The 26,716-nt window shown below is 43.5% G+C and overlaps 1 protein-coding gene across 2 annotated transcripts in view; it reads right to left on the bottom strand.

Moving 5' to 3' along the window:
• Window positions 1-703: 703 nt before the first annotated feature.
• Window positions 704-26,716, bottom strand: part of tpst1 (tyrosylprotein sulfotransferase 1) — a 48,950-nt gene continuing 22,937 nt past the window's right edge. Inside the window, exons 3-6 of one of the 2 annotated variants that reach the window (XM_080888319.1) lie at window positions 15,638-15,836; window positions 2,426-2,476; window positions 1,842-1,910; window positions 704-1,143 (exon numbers count right to left, since the gene is read on the bottom strand). In XM_080888319.1, coding sequence (XP_080744445.1) covers window positions 1,875-1,910; window positions 2,426-2,476; window positions 15,638-15,836 — 286 coding nt within the window. In that variant the 3' untranslated portion in view covers window positions 704-1,143; window positions 1,842-1,874. The remainder of the gene's footprint in view (window positions 1,144-1,841; window positions 1,911-2,425; window positions 2,477-15,637; window positions 15,837-26,716) is intronic. The other variant, XM_080888320.1, reaches the window with a different exon arrangement.

Raw genomic sequence — 26,716 nt, 5'->3', positions numbered from 1 at the left:
AGGGGGTACTGTTCAGTGGATTTGAACCCCCGACCATCCAATCATGGGGCACCACTCTACCTACTGAGCTATCCCTGCCCTTTATTCATTTTTTAAATAATGGTGCACCACTGCAACTATGACGAGACCCAAACGTGCCTTAAAGCCTCTAACAAAAAACCAAGTTTGCTCCACTCTTATTTTTCTTGGATCAAAATATTAGGGGCAAGTTAATATTTTTCAGTACAACTCTTGTAAAAGTACTACTTTTGTTGTCATTAAACTGATTTAATTACAGCAGCACATGGTGCACAGGTGGGCCTAACAGAGTAGTCAAATCTCCTCAGATTACTTCACACAATCAGGTCAGAAAACAATAATATGGTTATGCTTATTTTAGTTATGAGCGCTTGTTTGAAGAAAAATAAAAAGGGAAGAGGATCGAAGCTCAGAGCTGAAGTAGAGCGGGTCGCCTAGCGAGCAGAAGGCCAGCTGATCGAGCTGCGTTTCCCCGATGCATCCATGCAGGTGTGGGTGGATGAGGCTCCGAGTGTTCAGAGTATAAAAGCAGCATGAAAGTACCAGACTGATGTTCATAGCAGCACTGAGCTTGTTTGGTTGTTTCATTAAACTGTGATGATCACGGGGTATTTGTAAGCACATCTTCCCGTATTCGGATCATTATACACAAGAAACAGACAAGGTTTGTTTAAAAAAAGCATCTTTTATCACGGTTGATACGTCAAACTGATCAGTACCCATGACATTGCACAATACAACGGCATGAAAAACAATAAAAAAAGGAAATCATCATCAAAATAGGTATTGCATCTTCCAAAAGCTAATTTTCCCATTCATAAATACTTTTCCTCTAAAAGGCCAGAAATGATTTCTACAAGCTGATGAGCATGACGCGACGTGAGACGACGACCAGCAGACATTCAGTGGCGCTGACATCCATGTTTTTGTACAGTACAATGCTGAAGGCCGAGACTTCTGATGACAAGGAGTGGTCGCAGCCCACCTGTGTGTGTGTGTATATTTATATATTGGGGGGGCGTGTCCCAGCTGTGGTCATGTGACACTTGAGATGTGCCAAAGCTGAACAGGGCTGTGACATGACTGAGACGATATCGGCGATGCGCTGTTCCTTTGCAGCGAGTCCTGTACCAGAACAAGAGCACACACGTTACTGGTGGGCAAAGCTCACGTTAGCAGGGTTGCTGGAATTATATCGAGAACCAGGCCCGCCTGAGCCTGGTTCTGCCGGAGGGTTCTTCCTGTTAAAAGGCAGTTTTTCCTTCCCACTGTCACTTGCTCATAGGGGGTCAGCTGATTGTAGGGTCTACCTTACAATATAAAACAACTTTTGTTGTGATTTCATGCTGTTTCCAAACATATGTGCTTCATAAGCTTGACACTGTATCTAAACATCAGTGTGGAGCGTCCCATCTCTAACTGGTTTGTGTGGTTTCCATGAGCTCACACAGGGAACAGGTTCAAGTGAAAAAACAAGATAATATCACAACATCAGTCAAATTAAACGATAACTTTATTCTGTGTAGTGCATTGAGGCGGTGAGACTCTGTAAGCAAACCAAAAACAAGACTTTCAGTTGTTTCTATTCTTATTGATAATTATTGGATTGCTGCAACACTAATTAAAGCAGATTTCTGCAGTATATCTTATGACGTGGTTACAGCAAATATTGGCCTCTGTGTTAATATCTGTAATCATTTTAAGTAGATATAGGAGCTCTTGCTTTATTTCACCGATGTCTGTAAGCAGCAGTCCTGATGGACTCATTTTTAAACACGTAGCTAAACAGGAAGTGTATTTGTGAAATAAACTTGCTTCTGTACCTGTGTGTTTTGGTGCCCACGCTGCCTCTGCTCCTAACTGGGATTGGGTCTCTCTGCAGCCTTCTGGATCTGTACGGATGAACAGAAAGCGGGTTAGGTTTCACCGTCAGCTCCTCTGTGATGAAGCGCTTGAGGGGGAAATGCAGAAGTTTGCATCTACACCCCCGAGAAGATGCTGACAGAAAGCCAGATCGCAGCGATCGACAGACAGAGACTGATTGCGTTTGGAAAAAAAGACAACTGAAAGCTTCTGTAACAGAAAACAGATGAATGCAACTGCCAGGAGGGGGCAGAGGTGCTCTTCAGCCAACGTGAGGCTCTGAAACCAAGAGACGACACAGTAAAGAAAGACTACCGAAAAACAAGGAGGAAAAAAAGGGGGGGAGAAAAAAAAAAAAAAGGAGGGGATTCATGAAGCAGGAACCGAAAATCAGGCTGTTAGATGGCTAGAAACTCAAGAGGAGATGACTAACTGTGAGCAAATGGAAACCTGTCACGTGACTGTCCACTGAGCTGCATATGGTTCGACTCGTATGAGAACAAAATGAGGAAAAGCTCAACAACAGGCAGGATGGTTACTGTACCTGTGGCTGTTCTTTTAGGAAATCTGGGAGCTGAAATTCACCTTTATAGACCTGGAAAAACAAAGGGCCACATTTAGAGCTTCACAGTCAGCGCTGCACAGTTCAGCATCCGGGTTTCCATGGTGACATGTTAAAAATGTAAAATAGCATTATCCCTGCCTAAGTTCAAACTCAGCCGACAGAAAGAGATGGGGGAGGGAGACTGGGGGAGTTTCTGAAAACCAGCCACAGCAGGAGGCTGCCATGAAAACATCAGATCAAACTGGAGGCAGGGGGGTGGCCTGTAGGGCATACCTCTGCTGTGCATGTGGGATTCTCAGAATAGACACTGGGTGTTCCAGTAGTCCCATAAAAAACACACAAATCACATTTCTCACAAACGAGCGCTTTAAGCTTCTCCCTCAAAGCTGGAGATAAAGGAAGGATGCTGGAGCTGACGAGAGGAAACAGGAGGAAGCAAAGAGACAGAAAATGATACAAAGATTCACTAAAATGCTTCAATCCAGTTCGGCTTTCATCGTAGAGCTACATGCGGCATTTGGATTGTACGCAAACAACAATCCTGTTATTGCTATAATATTTTGTCCCTCCTCTATGGTTTACATCTCCAGTGCCCAACAACAATAAGACTCATCGGTTGACAAAGTCCGACCTCTTCCGGTCCCAATGTCTTTAAGCAGAGCTGTGCCCATCTCTGACTCCAGCTCTAGTAAAGTCAGCTTTCCATGAGCCGCTGTGTGTTGACGTGGTAGCATGGATCCATCCTGCTCTGCATCAACGTAGTGCAGCTGGCGGTGTAGCGGCGAGGCGGATATGTTTTTGGCACACCAGTTGTTGGTGACCACGTCAATCATGTATCGATCTTCTGATATCTAATGTGTCATATGACAAAGCTCGAATGGCATCCAGAGTCCCCGGATCTGTGTCTAACAGAGCAGATTTAGTCTGTGACACACACACAGACATTTACATAACATACAGCAGGAGTTCAAGCATCGCCTCCATCTGTCTCATTATCATGCCATCTTAAAGTGGTACCTATCCATTCGTATAGATGTTGGTGGAATAGTTTCAGAGTTACAGGAAGTAATCTCAGCCAACAGTGCTTTGCTGCAGTATTTGACTGTTTTTGCACTTCTATCCTCACGGCAACATCAAAAGGCAGCAAAGCCAAATCTGAGGCTTTATGTAGGAAAATGGGAGCTTCCCCATTGCCAATGAAAAAAAAGTGATTCAGTATCAATGAAAAGTATTTTATTGAGTCTGTGCTCGAGTTTAAAAGTCCTGTGCTCAACATTCTGGAATTCACTGATTCAAACGTTCCCCCAAAACACAAACTCCCTCCTTAATCCCCCTGCGTGCCTTCATGCTTGCTTGCGTGTTAGTCTGAAATTGAGGCAGGGCCAAAGGGGGAGTGTAATCCGACATTACTTCCCAAGGCAGAGACAGAGAGGCGAGTGCATGTTTCTGATTTCCTCCCGGGTGCCATTTTGCAGCTCTGTCGGCGCTCAGAGGCTCCAGGCCAGACTGCTCCGAGCCAGTCCGAGCCTTCTGCTCAGACGGAGACAGAGCACGTGCAGGGGAGGTGGAGCATGTTCTACATCAGGACACACCAGAATGCACACGCAGTAAATCCAAAGGATGTATAATTAAGATGTGTACAGATATAACGTCTAGATCAATCTGTCCTTCGGTGAGGAGATGGAACAAAGACCAGGCGACATGCCTGCACGATGGGGTCGATGTAGGAAGAAGCCAGCTTGTTTTTGTGCAGCAGACTATGATTTGCAGGTCCATTACCTCACAAGGATGTGTTCAAATGCTCATGGAAGGAGGAATATTCAGACTGGGAAAGATTTACCTTCTGTTCTATTCAGACAGACAAACAACGTCTGCTAATACAGGCCACGCTCCAGCATCCATCACGGTCACAAAGAGTTTCGCCTTCCCCTCAAATCTTCCCTGATAACAGATATCTGTTACCAAGTCTGTGTCCATACTGCATATAATCCAAAGGGAGCTAAACAATCCGGTTGTTCAGTGATGACGCGACGAATCCTACTTCCGGGTCTAAAGTAGTCTGCGTTTAATATGGCTTTTGTGTTGTTAACATGTTTAATGTTTTGTATTTTCTTCTATTTGATCTCAAAAAGCTCCTAAAACAGTCAGTGATCACTGTTGACCTCCCTCGGCTTTTATTACCACTAATCATTTATTTAAGCTCAGTTTTTAAAACCTTAGGATGTAACTACAGCCCAGCCCATGCAGCAGTATATGAATGACTAACCTCGTATTGTGGATGGATTATCTCAGTTGTTCTCCTGGCTGAAGTTTGGTCCTTTTACAGCATCCTGCCATGCGATTGCATTTGTTCCTGACCACCGAGAACACTCACGTTAACTTTTATCGAGTGGAAAAAAAGTTAGCTTGTTTATATTATGCTAACATAGCTGTGTCGCTAGCGGTCACGTAGCACATCATTATATACCAGCTAGCCAAACTTCAGTAACCCTACAAACGTCACTGCTGTTTAGTTTTCTGTCTTCATTTATGTTGGAAGTGATAAGAAAGCTGTATGTTTTAATTTGTTTCCAAAACCCCGCAGTCAGGACATGCTATATTGTATTTAGATAGAAGCTAGCGAGCTAACTCCCTGCTAACTTCTAACTCCGTTAAATGTCATAAATTCCGTTTTCATGGATGCCTGGATGTTAAACTCAATTGTTACACCTGGTAGAGCAGAACGCTGATCATTTTATTAAAGATGAAAGACTTTAGACAGTTTTTCAACTCTCAGTAATGCCATAGTGATCGTTTGATATATGGACCTGCAGCGGAGTTTAGGTCCAGACACAGCTAGTGACGTCAGATTTAATGACTGGATAGTGTCATTGTGCTGTCAATGCTGCTGCTGGCCTGCCAAACCACTGATGCAGGTTTGCATGGTGTCTAGAAGAGGAGCCATCCTCACTTTAAGAAATACCAGAACGTCAGTGAGAAATCCAGAAGCACTCACTGTGAACAAATCCATTCTTTCCTTCGAGTCAAGACTACAGAGATAATTGGACTACATATAAGATGGAGCTTTTTGGCCTAAGCAGCACCTTCATGTTCTCAGCTAACACTCTCATAATGACTTTCTTCTCTCAAATGTGGTTTATTTTGTGAACATTTACACATTTGTGATGCAGCAGCATGAGAAAAGCCAGCTGTGCATTTATAATTACAGCCAAATAGCTTTCTGTTGAGTCATCAATGAATTCACTCATTGTCTCAACTATACAGATCACTTTTTGTAGCACTTTGAGATGTTTTGTTAATCTTCATTTATTTATTACACATAAACTCAATATGCTTATCACAAAACATAACATAAAAACCCATGTAGACTCATTCAAGTTTTTTTTTTTTTTTTAATAATGACCATGTACAGCGCACATGCACACGCACGCACACAGTTATTCGGTGTAAGCCTGATGGACAGTTGACCTCGGGTCAGTGGGCAGTTTGTTCCAGAGGTCCACTGTAACTAGTCGTATTTCTATCCACTTACTGTAACTCACTTCTGCATAGTTTTAAAAGATCTGCATTGCATCAGTTTTGCATGAAACAAAAACACAGTCGAGCATTTCTGGTTGCTGCAGTGAACAAATAAACCCCAAACAAAAGGTGTGTACGGTTGAACAAAAACCCTAGAAACCCTTGGCAGCTCACCTCAGAGTTGGGCTGAGCCAAGTCAGGGAGGGACTAACACGGTCGGGTCAGCCAAGCCGCCTGCTGGTACAAGCAGCAGGCCGGCCCGGTGTGGTAGTGCCAAACTAGAGCCTGCAGCGGTTCCGCCTCAGCATTGACTGCAGCGCCCTGTGACTAAGCTTCTGTCTCGGGGGGTTAAACGTGCCAACGGCCCAGTGCCTTTGAAAAGTTGCCACTGCGGAGCAGCAGGGCCGAACGCTTCAGCTGCACACTTCCACTCTCGCTGGGACATCGTTACCTTTAAACAGCATGCTTCTAGCTGATCGGCACACTGAAGCTGTTCTGCAGACTCTGATCTAACGTTTGTGTGTGAAGAGCAACTCGTGCTTCAGAAACCAGTTATCTCCCATTATCTCCCATTCAAGTCTCATCAAACAGACCAGGGAGGGAGGGAGGGGGGGGGAGAGAGACAGAGACAGAGAGACAGAGAGAGAGAGACGGAGAGAGACAGGGGGAGACAGAGAGAGGGAGACAGAGAGAGACAGAGAGAGAGAGACAGAGAGAGAGAGGGAGACAGGGGGAGGGAGACAGAGACAGAGAGACACAGACACAGAGAGAGAGAGACGGAGAGAGACAGGGGGAGACAGAGAGAGGGAGACAGAGAGAGAGACAGAGAGAGAGAGAGACAGAGAGAGAGAGACAGAGAGAGAGAGAGAGAGAGAGAGAGACAGAGAGAGAGACAGAGAGAGACAGAGACAGAGAGAGAGAGAGACAGAGAGAGAGAGACAGAGACAGAGAGAGAGAGACACAGAGAGGGAGACAGAGAGAGACACAGAGAGGGAGACAGAGAGAGACACAGAGAGGGAGACAGAGAGAGAGAGCACATAACGGCAAATGTTTTCATTGGGTGGACAGTGGACCCTCAACAAAAGTTTATATCAGAATAGAGAAAACTTAAAACTTTCCCAAAGTCCAGGATAACAGGACAAAGCTGTAATCAAATGTGACAAATGTGAAGCTGGTGAAAGGGTCGCATTGTTATCAGAAGCAAACTACAAGCACAAAAAAGGCACTACAGTGATAGCTGGCTCATGGATTCAGGTGGAGCAGGCCACAACAACCCTGATATCTGTTAGGACAAGCACGCCTATGCTAATGTGGTACCAAACAAGCTGAAGCAGCGCTGATAAATAATGAAGAAACTCAGTGTAAGGACTACACGCATCAGGCTAACTGCCGTCATCTGACACAGCTTTGCTGCTTTGATTACAGCTGTGCAGCTAAATTATATCTTTCCTTTTGTTGTACATAACAAGCAAGCACAGCAAAATATAACCCGTTCCTCCACTAATATAATGGGAAAATATAGAAGCAAGTCTTGAGCTGAGCTTAAGCAGTAAGAAGCAGCGATCGAGAAATTCTTCATCGAAGTCCTAATTAGGTCCCAATCCTGACTTGTCTCTCTTCTACCCAAGTCTAGCCCACAGTTTCATGGATACGACTTTCTGCTGAGGTCTGAGAGCCAAAGAGCACTGACCATAGCCCAGAATCAATTTGATTAGCCTGCCCATCATTAAGAAGGACAAGGTCCAGCCACAGAAGAAAAGCCCAACACAGCAGACGAGGAAATCTACAAGCATTATTATCTCGTCTCTCTACCAAATCATCTCATTATTTTTACAGTGGCAAAACTGAGAATATATCGATCCCAATATCCATTTCTCACCAGGGATCAGAGCAACTGCAAAGCCACTTAAAAGCTATTGATTGTGGCTTCAAGAGCCAGGCCTGATGAGCGTCATTTACAGCAAGCTTAAATAGCCTGAAGCACAGACAAAGCTGAGGTCCAAGTCAACAGGTCAGATTTTAAAACATGACCCAGGAGGATGCTGGGGTTCAGCTTTTTAGCCAGCTCAGGAAGCACAGACAGTGGCTGAGGTGGACGGTTCTGACACTATGCTGTGCAAAGTAGCTTTACATTATGGCTTTATACCATGTGTCCAGCAGGGACGAAGCTAAAGCACCGACAATAGAGATGTGAACAGCAGCAGTCTGCATCATCAGCTGTTACGTGTCGTTTTCAATACTGCCCCAACTGACAGTACAAGCTAAAACAGCAAACTCAAACGCAGCGGCATCACTGAGAGTTACAAACTGTCTAAAATCTTTCATCTTTAATAAAATGATGAGTGTGACTGCTTCACCAGGCGCAACAACCAGGTTTAACAAAAACAGGACTAGTATAACGGCGTTAGCTCACTAGCTTCCATCTAAAGACGATACACCGTGTTCTGGCTGAGGGAAACTAAAACACAGCTCTGCTATCACCTCAGAAAAGAAGAAATGAAGTACTGGGCCTGCTGGGGGTTGGGCTAGAGCACATCCAGGCTACACTAGAGAGATTTTATCTTTCGAGGGGGGAGGGAGGCCCCGGTCTCTGCTGAGGCTACTGCCCCTGTGACCTGGGCCCAGATAAGCAGAAGAAAACAGATGGATGAAAGATGGACGGATGACTTATTCATTGAGCCATTCAATAACTCTGTCATTCATTCTCAAGTCTTTAGTTTGGTTCTCAATACATATAAAGTGATGGAAACTAAAATGAATAAAACGCTGCACGAGAAGTTCCTGATATTTCCAAGGTTGAATAAAAACAAAGGCTTGGGGGAGATAAACATCAACCACAGAGTCACTCCTGCTTACAAGAAATACCTATAATCCACAGGGGTCCTCACTCACAGTAACAGCAACAAAGCACGAGTGAGATAAGGCTGATCCTAACAGGTCAGGCTTCCTTAATCCTTTGCATCGTCCTCCGTGTCTGCACAATGCAAACATTCAGCTCAGCCACTCCTTCCAAACCATTTCTCTGCTTTGTGCAGTTCGATCCGAGCTGCATGCTCTGTGGTGAAATGGGGGTGAGGAGAAGAAACTGAGGGTAAATATTTGGATGGGGTTGGGTGAAGATTGAAGACAGAGCATTTCCACATGTAGCTTCATCATCCAGTGAGTTAGCTGAGGGCTGGTTGCCAGATGTCTTATGCAATGCAACACAAAATTTGGGTGGGAGGCGATTACTAATAGACTAAGGGGGTGGATGTCTTCAGGACAAAGTGAACTTTGGTCTCTGTGAATAGTTGAATTTGTATCAATTTTAAAAGAGAAAGGCTATAACAATAATGATAAAAGCCAGAAGAACAAATAACTGAATGGATAAAAACAAACAGGGTTGCACTGATGCAGAGGAGGAGAAACAACCTCACTTTTCTCATCCACCAACATTAATGGGTGAAGCAACAAGATAAATCCTGGAAAGGAAGATCCTGAGTTAGACCGAAGATTTCAGATAATAGTCAAATTGGCACAGATTCCAAAGTTTTTCCAGATCACTTGCTTTCACAATTACTTGCTTATGGCTCGGGATGGGAATCGAAACCCGGTTCTTGTTGAGAACGATTCCCCTATTCCCTCCTCGAATGACTTCACCACGTTGTGTAGCGTCATTTAGCAGGAAACATGGCGCCTAAGTGGCATGAAAGGGAGGAAACACTACGAATATGCAAAAGGTAACTAATCAACTAACAGTGCATATTCTGTTAGTGCGATTTGCCTTATTACAAAACCTGCTACTGCTTTGCGCTGCATTTAGTGACCATGATGAGACAGAGTCTGGCTCAGATGCTGGCAGTTGTCGCTGCAGTCTACCGGTAGCGTCTCCTTTCAGGCAGGATAGACGAATGTGCTAGGCCGGATCTCTTAAGATCTCACTGTTGGGTTTGTAAGGCCATGTTACTCCTAAATTTCTATCTTGTTCAAAGAGAAGATATAAAACACAGTTCTAAGCTAATCGACCTTAGTGTTCTCCTTTTTAAAAAGAATCGACAAAGAATCGATAAAGAATCGAATCGTTAAACAGAATCGAAAATGGAATCGGAATCATGAAAATCTTATCAATACCCATCCCTACTTATGGCCTTTAAAGGTTCCCTGTCATAACATCTGTGTGATGGGTAAACTGTTTTCAGTGAGCGCTGATAATGAGCTGCAGCTGGTGTCTGCTGGGCTTCACCTCCAGCAAACCGGACCTCATGAGTGGGAGAGAGCATGTGTGTACTGTTGACGATGCCTAAACTCAAGGATTCGAAATAAAGAGTTTGCTAAACCAAAGTCCATCATCATTGTGGCTATATCTATATGCACACGTCAACAAGAGCCATTGTTCAGCTCTGCAGTTCCAGCACGCTCTTTGTGGCATGCTCATCTGCTGCAGGTTTGGGTTAGTGTGGTAATGCATGGAGGCTATGGTCTCCAGCTGCTCTCCAAAATAGTCAGTTTGGGATCAGACTCCCTGCAGGACATCCATCTGCAGAAGCTACTGATTGCTATCAATCTGGCAGCTGAGAGGAAAAATGAGAACAGAACTTGAAAATGCTCTGCCAGATGATGGAGGGAGAGGGCCCACTAGCTAGCAACTTCAATGTTTTCAGAAATATGTTACCAAGTATACTTTGGGAACAGCTGGCATACCTGGGTAGCCTTCCCAAATAAGATTCTTGTAAGAAACCCTACAATATCATATATTTATAATGCAGGGGTGGGCAACTCCAGGCCTCGAGGGCCGGTGTCCTGCAGGTTTTAGATGTGTTCTTGATCCAACACAGTTGATTCAAATTGCTAAATGTTCTCCTCAACATGTCCTGAAGTTCTCCAGAGGCCTGGTAATGACCGAATCATGTGATTCAGGTGTGTTGACCCAGGGTGAGATCTAAAACCTCCAGGACACCGGCCCTCGAGGCCTGGAGTTGCCTACCCCTGATGTATTGTAAAATCTGTAGGCAAACAGACTGCAGAGCACTGTGACAGTCTGTTCGTTTGTCTAAAGCTGGTCCTCCTTTGTATACAAGAACTGTGGGCCAAGAGGGAGGGAACACAGAGGACAAATAAACAACATAACCTCTGCAGCTGGCTCGGTCCAGAGGGATCGCGCTGATCATGTGTAGATTTACACAACATATCTGACAACGAGGCACCCAAGTTTACTGTGAGCAATGTTAACTATTTCAGAGGAACCGCCACACTGACATGATTATTTACTGCATCCAAATTATGCAAACAGGACCACCATGTATGGCACAGTGACAACATGGAGGGAACAGCATGGAGAGCTGAGCATGCAGGCCTTGACAGCAAACTGGCAACACACAGGAGTGCAGTGCAGCACAGCAGCAAACGTTGCGATTTTAGGAGCTGTTCACTACAATGGAGCGTCACAAAAAACACTGCAGCTGCATGCAAACATGGAAACATCAGCATCGGCGAGCCACATCCGTGATGTGTGCTGCAGTTAATATTCATTGATATGCTGAATATGACGATCCAGTTATATACTCTGTTGCACCAAGTCGGTGACTGGATAGAATATTTCCACTTTAAACTTCATGAAGCGGGCTTTGCAAATCTTTCTCTAAAGTTTCCATCTCTCTGTGGTCAGACAGATTATTCCCAAGAAACACGCCAAAGCCCTCTCTCCGCTCACATCTTATACTCCAAAATGTTTCCATTCAGGTCATTACACTCCTGACGAGTAAAAATAGCATCAAGATGAATTCATTCTTCGCCTTCTCTCCCTCAAGTCCTGTTCTAACAAATGGAAAAGCAATCCAAACATTAAACACAAACCCGACACACAACTTTTTCAAAACCACCACTTTGAGTGCATCTCAGTTATCAGCCTACCTGCTAAGGTCTCACTGAGAGGTCAGATTCTCACTCTCTGCTTTGATGTGACCAGGGAAACACTTTGGAAATGGTACTGATGCTAGGCTCGAACTTAGCCACAGGTTATCTTGAGAGATGATCTCCCAATTTATGACACATTAAACCTACTACTTAAGAGGCTTCCCAAGTCATCACACACACTTGTATAAAGTTTATACTCTTATGAGATGCACAGCAGCTTAACTTTATGGTAAACTCTATAGTTTAAATGCCAGGTGTAAGACTTTGGGAAATACCTTGATGTTTGTTTGAAGAGATGGACAAGTATGTGGCACGGATGCCGACAGCCTCCACAGATGGACAGACAAAAAACACCCAGTGAAGAAAAAGCTCTGTGCTTTCAGCTTGGAAGCAACAAGTCAGACAAAAATGTTTGGACAGCAGTCTGATAGGGTGAGAGGTCAAGCCTGGAAAAACACACTAATCGTCCATGTGAGGCATTCTTCATCGTGTTCCAGCACTAAACTACTAATCCAACTGTGAACAAGAGTTCAAGGAGCACGGTTCGTCTACCTTGTCTTCTTACCAGTAATTACAATACTCTACTAACACCAGTCTACCAGCAGCAGACAGCTTGGACCATCAATCAATCACAGAATGGAATTTCACACTAATGGAAACCACAGCCTCTCTAAACTCTGAGTACCGGACGCCACAGGCACCAAGTGCAAGTCTTCCCAGTGGTCCTAATGCCTTACAATAACTCAAATTAGTTCCATGACGACTTGATGCTAGCATCTCTTATTAGAAAAAAGAAAATCTGACACACTGAGAAAACAGGTATCCAAGTAACAGGGAGACCTTGAAATAAAAATTAATTCCTGTCGCCAGACATGCAGTTTAAAACTCAAAGAGTGGGGCTGCAGAGCACGTCAGCTGATAGCACGTCAGCTGATAGCACGTCAGCTGATAGCACTGCCTGAGAAAAGGGGTTCAATAAAACATATCCTGCTCCAAAAATAACTACTGAGGGTTACACGTCTGGCAAGGATACGACTATGACAGCAAGTGCTTAAGCAGCAGCACGTTTATCTGATGTCAGCCATGAACTGTTGGTTTGGTGGTTCTGTTCCTGTCCCTCCTCTTACCCACAGGTCAGGCTGTTTACAGGCAGTGAAAGCAGACATGTACAGACATAAAAAAGGGTGTCTCTGGACACAAGCTTAAAGTGGTACTGGAACAGTACACAGCAGCAGTAGTTCATGCAGTAAAGTAGAAGCAGCTTTAATGGTAATAAAAATAGTTACATAATACACATAAAGTACTCCAAAGTGCAATGTCTGTTTCTACTGCATTAGAGTGACATGTGAAAGCAGAATATTCAAAATTGATATGGATCAAAAACATCGCCCGACTTTGAATCCCAAGCAAGTGTCAAGCTTAACCATACAACTATATCCTATACCCTTTTAATACTTCAACTACACATCTCGTTGTAGATACATATATAGATAGATAGATAGATAGATAGTAGGGGTGCAACGATACTTTGGTGTCACGGTTCGATTCGATACTTTGGTGTCACGGTTCGATATTAAAAAAATGTTCATGCCTTTTTAATTTGTCATTTATTAAAATTATAAATATATATTTTAACTCAAAAGTACAGTTTTTAAATTGAATGTTGCTGAAACAACAAAGTAATAAAAAAAAAAATCTATCTGATCGAGAAATCACTCATCTTTGGAAAAGAGAGTTTATTCGTGGGTGGGGCTGGACGGCGTCAACGCGTTAACGAGCTAACTGCGCTAACGCACTAGTTCCCACCCATGTAATTGAGCATTGCATGGCACATCCAACATACTGTTTTACTTTAGTCCATGACTCGCTTACCTTCAGGGTCATACGTCACATGAAGACCAAAATAGTTCCAAACGCCAGATCTGAATGAGGGTAGGGGAAGGTTCAATTTGCCATGTTGCAACGAGCCTAAGTTCTGTCTTGCTAGCTTGCCCTGCGCTCTTCCTTCTGACTATGCTGTCTGTGTTGAGCGCTCAGTGGATCTGCGCTCGACTACTCCGCCTAGGCTGCACTGTCGAGCGCAGATCCACTGAGCGCTCAACACAGACAGCATCGTCAGAAGGAAAGTTGATAAAATAAATTAAAAATTTTGTATTGTTCGATACATATGCGTACCGAACCGAAAGCACTGTATCGAACGGTTCAATATCGATACGAGTATCGTTGCACCCCTAATAGATAGATAGATGCAATTTTTGGATTTTACTTTCATATGTAAATTATTCATTTGAAACTGACCAAAGAAATGAGTTTTGCATGCTGCAAACTGTCCTCGGTAAAGGCAGATTGCCATTTCTTGTCTAGACCAGGGGCGGGGAAGTCCAGGCCTTAAGGGCCGGTGTCCTGCAGGGTTTAGATCTCACCCTGGGTCAGCACACCTGAATCCAATGATTAATTTATCACCAGGCCTCTGGAGAACCTTAACACATTTAAATCAGCTGTGTTGGATCAAGGACACATCTAAAACCTGCAGGACACCGGCCCTCGAGGCCTGGAGTTCCCCCACCCCAGGTGTAGACCATACACTCAAGCTAAGGTAACTCTGATGACATCATTATGTCTTTATTGCAGTTCATTTTTAAAACTTGACTAAGATCACAGAATCAGTGAAAATATAAAATATTTGCTATTCCATAATCTCTTGTGAGCACAGTACAGAGTGCTGTAGTAACATACACTTCATCTTGTATCTTCGTATTGTCTTTGGACACGATACTGGGTTTGTGTCCACATTTACATTGTTAATACTGAGGCTCATCGTGTTTGATCACACTTTCTAGACACTGTTCCTACCATGAAAATCATTTAGTGGACAGCAAAGGCAGGGTTTTAGAGTTTAAAGAAGGAAAAAGACAAACTCAAAATAAGTCAGGTGAAGCATTTGTCGGGGAATGTAATCATTTTTAGGGAATTTAGTTTCTAAACATCAGAACAATGACACAGATGTGACTGGATGCTAAATATGATTCTACAGGGTGGGCCATTTATATGGATACACCGTGATAAAATGGGAATGGTTGCTGATACTAAAGTCCTGTTTGTGGCACATTAGTATATGTGAGGGGGCAAACTCCTCAAGATGGGTGGTGACCATGGTGGCCATTTAGAAGTTACGTTGAAACCAAGCACACCATTGTTTTTCTTGTGACATTACCAATAAGTGTGATGTGTCACATGGCCCTCTTCCTATTGACAAAACAAAAGTTGCCGACTTCTAAATGGCCACCATGGTCACCACCCATCTTGAGGAGTTTGCCCCCTCACATATACTAATGTGCCACAAACAGGACTTTAGTATCACCAACCATTCCCATTTTATCACGGTGTATCCATATAAATGGCCCACCCTGTATAACCAGAAGCTAGTTGAACCTTTTTAGTTCAGCTTATCTTAGCATAAAGATTTGATAGCACTACTGTTGCTCAAAGGCAATTGTTATTCATCCAGTCACTGAAGCTCAACAGTAAACACATCATTTCTCATCCATCTTCTTATCCAGTGTGTGAATGTGAGAGTGAATGAATAGTGGAGTTGTAAAGCACTTTGGGTGCCTAGAAAAGCGCTATATAAATCCAATCATTATTACTATTATTAGTATTATTATTATTATCCACTAAAAGTACTCTGACATTTCTCTACAAAACTTAGAAATAACATTTTAAGATGCTAATGGAAGTCCAACTGAATATAAATCATGAACACGTCTGCTTAGTACTCACCCTTCTAGTGTTGTCCAGCACTTTGGGGTCAGGTTGGCCATAGTTTGGGGGATTGGCATGTGGGTCATAGCCTAGCCTGGACAGCATAGGGGCGATGACGGCCATGTCCCTCACCACATCAGCTGGGATCTTTCCCACCCACTTGGACAAGGCCTCCACATTAACTGGCTTGATGACCTGGTCTGTGGACCTCTCCACCCTAACAGGACACAAAGAAGTGTTATTTCAAGTACGCACGTTGTTGGAACCTCGTTTTGCAACAAAGTGACTGTTAGCACACATTTAACCACGCTGACCACAGGTCACAGCATTATTTACACAGGTTGCCATCGTGGCTCGTCCTGTTTCACAACAGACCAGTCCATCACTCGCTTCTGTTCAGTGGAAGCATCTAATTGGCTGTAACCGGATTATAAAACGCTATTAAAGCTGAACTGCTGGCCTCTGTCACCAGCAGGTCCCCGTTAAACACAATGAATGAATAACTTTTTACACCATTACTTCATCGCTCAGCCGACATCCATCTCATTTGATCTACATCACTGATGTGCCTGTTTTCAGCAGTGGAAACGACACATGGATCAACCCTAATGGCTTAATGTCTGCTCCACACCAACATCTCCGTTTCACTTTGTTTAGAAAACTTCTGTAGCAGACAGAAAACCTCAAGAGTAAAAAAGCAGCAATAAACACATAATATAACTTATTTCTATGGAATCACAAAAAAAAGCTGTGACCTTTTTTAGAGTCTCAATACTTTGACTTTATGCTGAATTATCTGCAGAATTTAAGTGCTTCGTAGCGGCAAAGCTCTTCTAAGTAACATGAACCCATACAGGCAGATTTTTCTGATTTTAGGTTTTGTTGATGCTGAACATTAAACTGCTGTTTAGGTTGAAGATGAATTGCTCCACTCAGCCTTTTCTTCCATCCACCATTATCTTGGTAAATTATTCATCGTCTGAAATTAAATATTCAACCAGTGAGGGGATTGGACTTGATGGACTGCAGCTTTTATTTTCTGCAAGGAGCAAAGTGTACTAGCACTGACGAGCAGTGAGATGAACACTGAGCTCTATGGAGATGTAGATAACTGCTCTCTTAAATCACAAACACAACAAATCAAAGGGCATCCCGATACATGAATAAAATTAGTATAGAGTACTGTACCATTAGCCAGAGACCTGAATCAGTTTGACAGGCATCAGCTGAAAACACATTTAGATATTAGAGTTGCTCAAATTAATAAATCTCAGTGCTATCAGATTGTAAAAAAGCAGTATTCTGACTTTTTTCCTTCTGTATAAGGACAGATAGGATATTTCAAAGTAGTTACTGAAAAAAACTTTCATTAAAATATACAGGTTGCATGTATAACATACAGTTAGCTTTTATTTCTTTAATGGATGAATAGTCTTTAAGTGATGAAGAATGGGACCACACATTAACAGATGACACGTACAGTCCCGATCAGAGGTTTATACAAACTCAGGAGCATGAAAGTCATGGTAATATGAGCCGCTTTTAATCGTTTCTATGAAATGCTCTTTTTCCAGGGTGGAAGAACTGGGTGAACGAGTTCGAATTTATTTTGGTTTACAGTACACATACAGACCGTCTAAGATAGCCTGAATCTATCTGTCACAACTCTTTGGGGCAAAGGGAGGAAGCTGCTGTCTGTCCAATCAACCCTACAAATACATCAATATACACACACAGACACGACTTAAATACTTTACTTGGTGCCGAGTTCAACAATGCCTTAAATTCACATTTCGACACTTTTAAAATGTCATTACTTTGGGTCGTCTTTCAGATCTTGGCAAACTGTCACCCTTAGATAAGAGGCAATAGATCAGGATGAACAACCCACGAACCCTCAAGACTCAAGCCTGCCATGAACTGAAAATTACTGGAAACGCTACTGTCACTCGCCAGCCACAGCTTTGCATTGCCATGGTGTGGATGTTACCCGAGAAAGAAGGCCCTGCTCCAAAGGTCAACTAACATTTTCAGCTGGACAGGCCAAATACATAGTCTCATCTGGCTATAAAACTTTTCTATACAAAGGTTGATCTGTCACAGTTACAAGAGATCATTGGGGGAGTCAAGGTGAGGATTTCAAATCTAAGGACAGTACCAACTGTCAAGCATGGTGGTGGTAGCATCATGCTGTGGAGCCGTTTTGCTAACCATGGTACTGGTACATTACACAAAAGGATGGAGTAATGAAGGAGAGGGGCTAGCTCCAAATTCTATTGAAACTTCTTGGATATTTATGGAGTTAAAGAAAGAAGTTAGTCCGTGGAGTCGCAGATAAAGCAAAGAGAGAGGTACATCTGCATCTAAAGGACTCTCTTTGGATGATCCCAATGTTCACATTTTGGACAGAGAAGACAGATGGTTGAGAGGTGAAACATCTTCAAGAAACTTAAAGAAATCTAGACTCTTTTCTTTCCAAGCTCCTTAGTTTATGAGGAGCTTATGAAGGCAGCAAATGAGAAAGGAGGACAGAGAGGTTCATGACTCATGAAGTGCAGAAGATCGGTAAGGAGGAAGTGAGGGTAGCTACAAAGAAGATGAAGCACACTGGGTCTAGATGAGGTATTGAGATTTTTAGGAGAGGGGTCAGTCGACTTTTTAACCAGACTGATTAAAATGATTGTGGAGTGAGTGGATGCCTGAGGGATGAAGAAGTGTACTGGTGCCAGATGTCAAGAACAAGGCTGATGGTCAGATCTGCTGAGGTATAAAGCTAAAGGGCATAACTATAACTGATTGCGTAACAGATTAGTTGATCAGCTAAACTCATACCGTTTAGGTTTCTGTCTCTATGAATTTGCTTACTATTTCTCCCCGTTGCCTGTAGAATCTTGGAACTCAGCAGATGTAACTAATTTTAAAAAGAACAAAAAAAGAAAGAAGGAGATTTTACACAAGTTTACGTGAAACTAAACTTGTCCATTGTGTTTACATTGTAAAGATATCATCTTTGTAGAGCTCAGGCTGGGTTTTCACCGATAAAACTGCCAAAAGTGTATTCAGTAGAACTTTTCAGCCAACCGACCTAAAGAAAACAAAATGCATTTTTAAAAAGGCCTAAAACTGTGAAACCAGTGAAAGCAGCCTCCTTATTGATTAGTTGAACATGTTTTGTAACAGGGTCAGCAATCCATTTATTCTAAAAGGAACACACCGACATCAGTCTCTCCTGCCTCAGCTAGATTACACTCAGATGACCAAATATAAAACAGAACTTCAGCTTTGACCACACTTCATCACTTTTTCATGCAACAAAAATTTAAAAATGGCTTCTTTTATGAGATTATTGTAACTGGTTTGATGCCCAGTCAAGCACAGCGATACCTAAAGAGCAGGCAGAAGGAGAACGCTCACACCACAATGTCTATTTACCATCCAGGGTCCAGCCCCTCAATCCTTATGTTTCCTGTCAGACTCTATACTTCAATACAGCAATTCACTTTCCTCTAATCCATTTACTTTGCAATTGAATCTTTACACTGTACAGGCATAGCCTCCTGCATGATTAATAGATTGAGCTGGTTTTGTCATCTCAGGAGGACGGTGGAGATGGTTTCTACGGTACGGGCTAGGATCCAAACATCCACTCTGCAACAAATGGGTAGGGAATCACTTTAGGTAACTCCATCAAGACCCAAGGGGCGGCTAAGTGTTGATGTGGAACATAAACTGATAAAGAGGGAAGGCTGCTGAGCTTCACCATCAGGTTAGATGGAGCTAACCTTATTGACAAGAGAGCCAAAGGTCTCTATAGTACACATACCAATACAAGCGCCAAGTATATACAGGAGTACATCTGTGTCTCACGGTTCTGAAGTCATGCTGAAGTTCTGCAAACCTCAAACTTACATAGACCAGCCATACATTAATACTCAAGCATTATGAAAACACATATGGTGCAGTTTGCCATATAAATCCCATAAACTGAAGGAAAGTATATGGTAAAAGAAAACAGCATGGTCGTATGGTCACTTCACTATATGGCTATAAAGTGTATATATATATGCGTATAAAAATCCCCCCCCCCAAAATCCTTCTGAGAAAGCAGTCCATTGGCTTTTACTTCTGAAGGTTAAGGTGCTGTTAGCTAGCCCAACTTCTTCTTTTCTGTGTTTCCCTGCTGTAAGGATGACCATGATGCACTCTGACTTTAGTTCTTGCTCTAAGCCAGCGGTCCCCAACCTTTCTTGCGCCACGGACCGGTACCGGTCCGAGGCCCGGGGATTGGGGACCGCTGCTCTAAGCTGAAAGCTAAACATTGTAATGAAGATATTTTTTAATCCCCATTACATAACCCCAGTGAAAACTATTACTAGCAACAGACAATAATGTAATTTAATGCAGCGAGGTTTTTTCATGTCCAGTATTTTATGCAGTTAATAACTAAGCTTTCACTTAGATGCTTGTTTTATTTTGGAAAATGTTCCTTATCACAATTTACAATTAATTAGCACTTTTTATGCAACTTGAGAATTTACTTTCCCCCAAAAGGAGCACATAAGTAGGACACTGGCACAATAAATGAGGCAGACAGTTCAGTTTTAAATATCCCGTCTGTATAACTGAAGATTGACAACAATTCAATCATTTGCACTCTTACTAATGAACAAATGATGCATGCGCATTTCTCTTCTCAGCTTTAAATGAGATGTGACAAAACCCTTTTCTGGCCATCACATGACCACTCCCCTTCATCCTGTAATGCTCTTAATGGCCTTCAGCTTGTCAATTATTCAGTGCTGGGCCCTCTTTACCCAAGGTGGTGTTCTGTATCACCAAAAGCCAATAAGAGAATCTGATAGAGACATCTCGATCACAAATAGGTTGGAGAGTTGGGGAGGATGGATCAGACAGTTCAGTGCTCTGGGATAAGTAATGGAGCGGGTCTCTTAGCTAGGCAGGGCCTCCACTAAATCAACGCTAGGTAATTGATGTTAATGCTAAGGCAAGGTCCCAGTCTGGGGCCTGGCTGCCCACTGATTGAGATTTTTGTGTAGATAGAGATCAAATGCTGTAGGGTGGTGGAAGATGGGATTGTTGGTGGTTGGAGTGGGAAAGAGCCTTTAGCTGCCAGGTGTCATGGGGGTTGACTTTAATGCACTCTGGGCAAAGTACTTGATAGGAGGGCCAAAATGTTTGTGATGGTAAAAGGCAGTTGTGCTGCCCCGAAGGCTACTTGTGGCTGGCCGCATCTTCCATCAAATCGTATCAGAACCCATTTATGGGAGCGGTACGACTGTGGATCAAAGCCTCTTACAGCAGACATGTACACTGTGTACTCAACAAAAACTACTCATGGATGCACGTTAGGGTTGGGCAGTTTACATCACAGTGGAATCACCTCATCACACCGCTGAGTGTTTTGTTTCATTGGGTTTTTTTCTCCTGTTTGTTGCTTTTTTTTTTGGGAGGGGGGGGTGCTCATGGTTACCTAGTTAAACACGACCCGAGGTTGTTTTTGGCTAGTCCTGTGTGGTTGTTTGATTTTAACACATGGCAGGATTGACATTACTTGATTTATAGTCCCCACAAATGTGTCCTTTTGTGTACACTTCGTCACACGGAGGGGGGCTCTTCACCCACACAAGACACGCTGCCGCAGGAAGTGGATGATGTATGCTACTGCCCGATGTTAAATGGTTGACAAGTGGTCAGAAATAGAGCAGGGAGCGATAGAGTTTACGAGGAACAGGAGAACCGCAAAAAAAAAAACTTCAAAGATCAGAAAATAAAGCATGAGAGCAAAGACCGTTTCACTTCAACTCTTTGTATGCAAGAACTTTGCTCTCCTCTGCAGCTGGCTCACACAAACAGATTTTATACACTGCCTCCATCTGACAACAGAGCTCACCGCAGGCAGACTGGCAGGCCCTGAACATGCTAGCTCTGCCCATCATAAAACCAGCTTCACTCTTTCAATTCAATTTTATTTATACAGCGCCCACAGAAAAACCCAACAATCAACAAAACCCTATGACCCCCTATGAGCAGCACTTTGGCGACAGTGGGAAGGAAAAACTCCCTTTGAACAGGAAGAAACCTCCGGCAGAACCAGGCTCAGGGAGGGGCGGGGCCATCTGGGGTGAGAGAAGGAAGATGGGATCAAGGACATGCTGTGGAAGAGAGCCAGAGCTTAATAACAAGTATGATTCAGTGCAGAGAGGTCTGTTAACACATAGTGAGTGAAGAAGAAACACCCAGAGCATCATGGGAATCCCCGGCAGCCTACTGCAGCATAACTAAGGGAGGATTCAGGGTCACCTGGTCCAGCCCTAACTATATGCTTTAGCAAAAAGGAAAGTTTGAAGCCTAACTGTTATGGATAGGCGTAGCTTTGGGTCACGTGGTGTCAGTAATAGTGATTGCTATATCACCTGTTCACGGCCCGAGGGAAATTTTGTGAATGAGTGGGTGATGGGGGGAAGTCGACTTTTGCTGACCGCTCAAGCTTGGAATGTTTTGATCACTGTTTTTCTACGGATTTTAAGGATTTGATAACAAATAAAGGAGTTTTAACTTGGAACTTTGACTAACGTTTTAAACAGCGGGCACGTCAACATTATTCCCCCATTCAGCTGCTCGGCGACTCAAAGGCTTGAAAGTCGCCAACATTTGTCAGCAAAAAGTGCGACGGCAATGGACCGTCCCGCAATCAGCGCTGAATAAACGCCGATGCGAGCCCACACACCGCCGCCACTACACCCGTAAAAGCGGCTAGACCGACAGATAAGGAGAAGACGACGGTGGTATGTAAACTGTGTTTTTGTGCTGCGTATTGTTTGTTTGAACGCAGTTTGGATTCTGACCATACGAAGATGTTTTTGTGACACGCCCACCGCTACGTTTGCTGTTGGATTTGGTGTGTGTGAGTTGTGGCTCTGCAGGCGTTCAACTGAGTTTGAAGGAATTGCTGTTGCCTTTGTTTTGGATTTTGGCATGCTGCTTATGTTGAATGCTTAAAATGAGTGGATCACAGGCTGCATCTGTTGTTGGAAAAACTGAAAAGGATAAAAGAATAACTTCCCTCACTGAGAAAGCTCTTGCAAACAAAATTGAAACCATCCAAACAGATCGGAAAAGGCATGTAAACAAAATGAAAAGTGTTATTATGTCTCTTAAAGAGCTAATGAAAGATGATAAAAATCATTCACAAGTCAAAAAACAGTTTGATGAGTTAACACACCTGTTTAAGGATGCCAGTGCATTGCATGAATCTTTACTTTCTCTAATCTCATTTGATGAGAAAGATAAACAAAATACATGGTTCTCAAGCATCTCTAAATACAATAAAGGGTTTATGGAGGATGTTAACATATGGCTTTCTGAAACTGATAAACATTCGGGGAGGCCATTATCTGACAAAGCACAGTCACAGGAAACTTCCCTGGGAGGAGAAGTGGAGGTGCGAGAGCACACTGGAAAAGGACCTCAATCATCTCTTAATCCTCAGAATGATGTTAATGATGACGTGTTGCCATCCGACAGTGTGTCAAATCAAGGCAGTAGGTCAAGCTCAAGAGTATCATCTACTTCATCTGCACGTCTCAGGGCAGAAGCTGAAATGGCTGCCTTGCTCGCACGTCAACATATGCTGAAAGAAAAACACTCTCTTGAAGAACAAGAGGAACAATTGAGGAGAAAGAAAGAACAACTTCAGCTTGAAGCAGATATAGCTGCAACTGTTGCAAAGGTGAACGTGCTGAGAACTGGATCCACTATGCGGAGCGTCGCTCCACGGAAATCTAATGGAATGGAATCATATTTTAAAACAAAGGGAAACAGCATTGAAATTCTTAATGCGGATGCAGAGACTTTTGTTCCTCAGATGCTTACAAAAGGAAATGCAATCACTGGGAATGCAGAGCTTCAAGTAAAAACAGTGCAACAGAATATCAAAAGGGAAAGGCCTGCACCCGCTCTTATGGGGCCTTCTGACGCTTTTGGATCAATTCCACCTTTGCCTAAGCCACAAGCTGCTCTTCCAGTAGCCAATGAAAATCTGTTGTCCATTATGGAAAAACAAAATGAATTAACTTGTATGTTGGTCCATCAGCAAAGTCTTTCTTCACTGCCCAAAAGGGAGATTCAAACCTTTGATGGTGACCCTTTACATTTTCAGGCTTTTATGCGCTCGTTTGAACAGGTCATAGAAACAAAGACTGGTGATGCTGGCGACTGCCTGCATTATCTTGCACAGTACACCAAGGGGCAGCCCAATGAACTTGTTAAAAGCTGTCAACATATGTCTGGAAGTGCTGGATATGTAAAGGCAAAGACTCTGCTGTATGAGCACTTTGGGAATGGACATGTGATTGCATCTGCTTATTTGAACAAAGTTCACTCATGGCCACTTATTAGATCGGAAGATGGAAAAGCTCTTCAGGCATATTGTTTGTTCTTACGTGGATGCTGCAACGCAATGGAAGAGATTAATGATCTCTCTGAATTAAATACACCTGCCAATATGCTTGCTGTGATTAGAAGACTGCCATATAAGTTAAAAGACAAATGGCGAACAGTAGCATGTGACATTCAGGAGAGGCAACATCGCAGAGCCGCATTCATTGACATTGTTTCCTTCCTTGAGCGTCAAGTTAAAATTGCAACAGATCCTGTCTTTGGAAATCTATGTGACGTTCCAGCAACACGTTTAGCAGCCAAGGGCAGCAATGGAGGGAAACGTTCTCCACATCTAAGAGCTAAAGGAAGTAGCTTTGCCACAACAGTCTCTGACGTCGAGAGACAGAATCAGATAGAGGCTCAAGATCGTCACAGTACTGTGAAGGCTTGTTTTTTCTGCAAAGGCGGACACACACTGGAGTCATGTGCTCTGCTTGATAAGAAACCTCATGATGAGAAGATTTCTTTTCTTAAAAAGAACCGCATTTGTTTTGGCTGTTTGTGTACTGGGCACATAAGCAAAGAATGCAGAAAACGCCTTTCATGTAAAATCTGTGGCCTCCGACATGCAAGTATACTCCATATCCACCACAAAGAGAAGAATGAAGTCAAACCTAATAATGAGGCAGATAACATTCCTGTTACGATCCAGACTAGTGGTCTTACTGGGGCCGGTGAACAGGACTGTAAGCTTGCCATTGTGCCAGTTAAAGTAAAATCAAAGAGAGGTCAAAGAATAGTGGAAACGTATGCCTTTCTGGACCAAGGGAGTTCAGCATCCTTTTGTACAGTGGGTCTTATGGACAAGCTGAATATTGCTGGGAGGAGGACAAAGATTCTCCTGCGCACCATGGGACAGGAGAAAGTGGTGGACAGTTTCATTGTACCTGAACTTGAAGTTGCTGGATTGGACAGTGACATGTACTGTGATATGCCTAACCTCTTCACTCAGCATAAAATGCCTGTAGATATTGGTAACATCCCAAATCAACAGGACCTGGATGACTGGCCACATTTGAAGCATGTTCATTTGCCAGAAATTAAGGCCAATGTTGAGCTTTTGATTGGCATGAATATGCCCAGAGCTCTAGAACCTTTGGAGGTCATCCGGAGTGTCGGTGATGGTCCCTTTGCCATTAGGACTGTGCTCGGCTGGACTGTGAATGGGCCACTTAATCGAGAATGCTGTGGAAGGCCAGGATGTTTGGCAACAGTTACTGCCAACAGAGTTTCTGCTGTCACACTGGACAAGCTATGGAAACAGCAGTTCAAGATGGACTTTCCTGAGAGCAGCAATGATGAACAGATGGGGCTGTCAAAGGAAGACTTGAAGTTCCTGGAATTGGCCAGCAAGACGGTGACTTTGGGGGATGGGCACTACAGCATTGCCCTGCCACTGAAAGACCGAGACATAAGAATGCCTGACAACCGTGCAATTGCTGAGCAACGAGCCTTAGGTTTGAAGAAAAGGTTCATCAGAGATAAAGACTTTCATAAAGACTATACTGCCTTCATGACAGATCTTATATCTAGAGGATATGCAAAGAGAGTCCCAGTCACAGAATTAGAGCGCAGTGATGGGAAGCTTTGGTATATCCCTCACCATGGGGTTTACCATCCTACCAAGAGGAAGATGCGCGTCGTCTTTGACTGTGCAGCATCATTCCAGGGTGTCTCTCTTAATGCGCAGCTCCTGAGTGGTCCTGACTTAACAAACAGTTTGGTTGGCGTACTGACGAGGTTCAGAAAAGAGCCCATTGTTTTGATGTCTGACATCGAGGCTATGTTTCACCAGGTGCATGTGCCAGAGGAAGATGCTGACCTTTTGAGGTTTCTTTGGTGGCCCGGTGGTGACATCAATCAGAGCATGCAGGAGTACAGGATGGGTGTTCATTTGTTTGGGGCAACGTCCTCTCCGAGCTGTGCTAACTACGCCCTGCGGAAATGCGCAGAGGATAACAAAGCATACTTCAGCCAGCAGGTGATCGACACCATTCTGTATAGTTTTTATGTCGATGACTGCCTTGCTTCAATATGCTCTGAAGAAGAAGCCATCAATCTTTACTCAGACCTCAGAGACATTTGCGCCAAAGGTGGTTTCCACTTAACAAAGTGGATCAGCAATAGCCGCAGTGTTTTGGCAGTTATACCTGAGGAGGAAAGAGCAAATGAAGTTAAGGAGCTAGACCTGGATTGTGACCTTTTACCTGTTGAGCGGGCATTGGGAGTGAAGTGGTGCCTGCAGTCAGATGAATTTAAGTTCTGCATATCTATCCCAAACAGACCATTGACTCGGAGAGCAATCCTATCCACAGTAAGCTCCTTCTATGACCCTCTGGGGTTCCTTGCTCCTGTTATCTTCACAGCCAAGAGAATCCTTCAAGATCTGTGCCAGAGGGGGATAGGATGGGATGATGCTATACCATCAGCAGTTGCTCAAGAGTGGAAAAGCTGGGTAGAAGAATTGCATCTGTTGAACAACATCAGCATCGGACGATGTTTAAAGCCTTCTGATTTTGGACAGACGATCGCCGCTCAGTTGCATCATTTTGCAGATGCGAGTGAGAAGGGCTATGGGGCTGTTACCTACCTGTTGTTGCACAACAGTCGCTCACAGACGCACAGTTCCTTTATAAT

Source organism: Rhamphochromis sp. 'chilingali' (genome assembly GCF_963969265.1).
Source record: "Rhamphochromis sp. 'chilingali' genome assembly, chromosome: 8".
NCBI lineage: Eukaryota > Metazoa > Chordata > Actinopteri > Cichliformes > Cichlidae > Rhamphochromis > Rhamphochromis sp. 'chilingali'.
The sequence above is the reverse complement of the archived record's forward strand: the minus strand, read 5'-3'. Positions and strand labels throughout refer to the sequence as shown.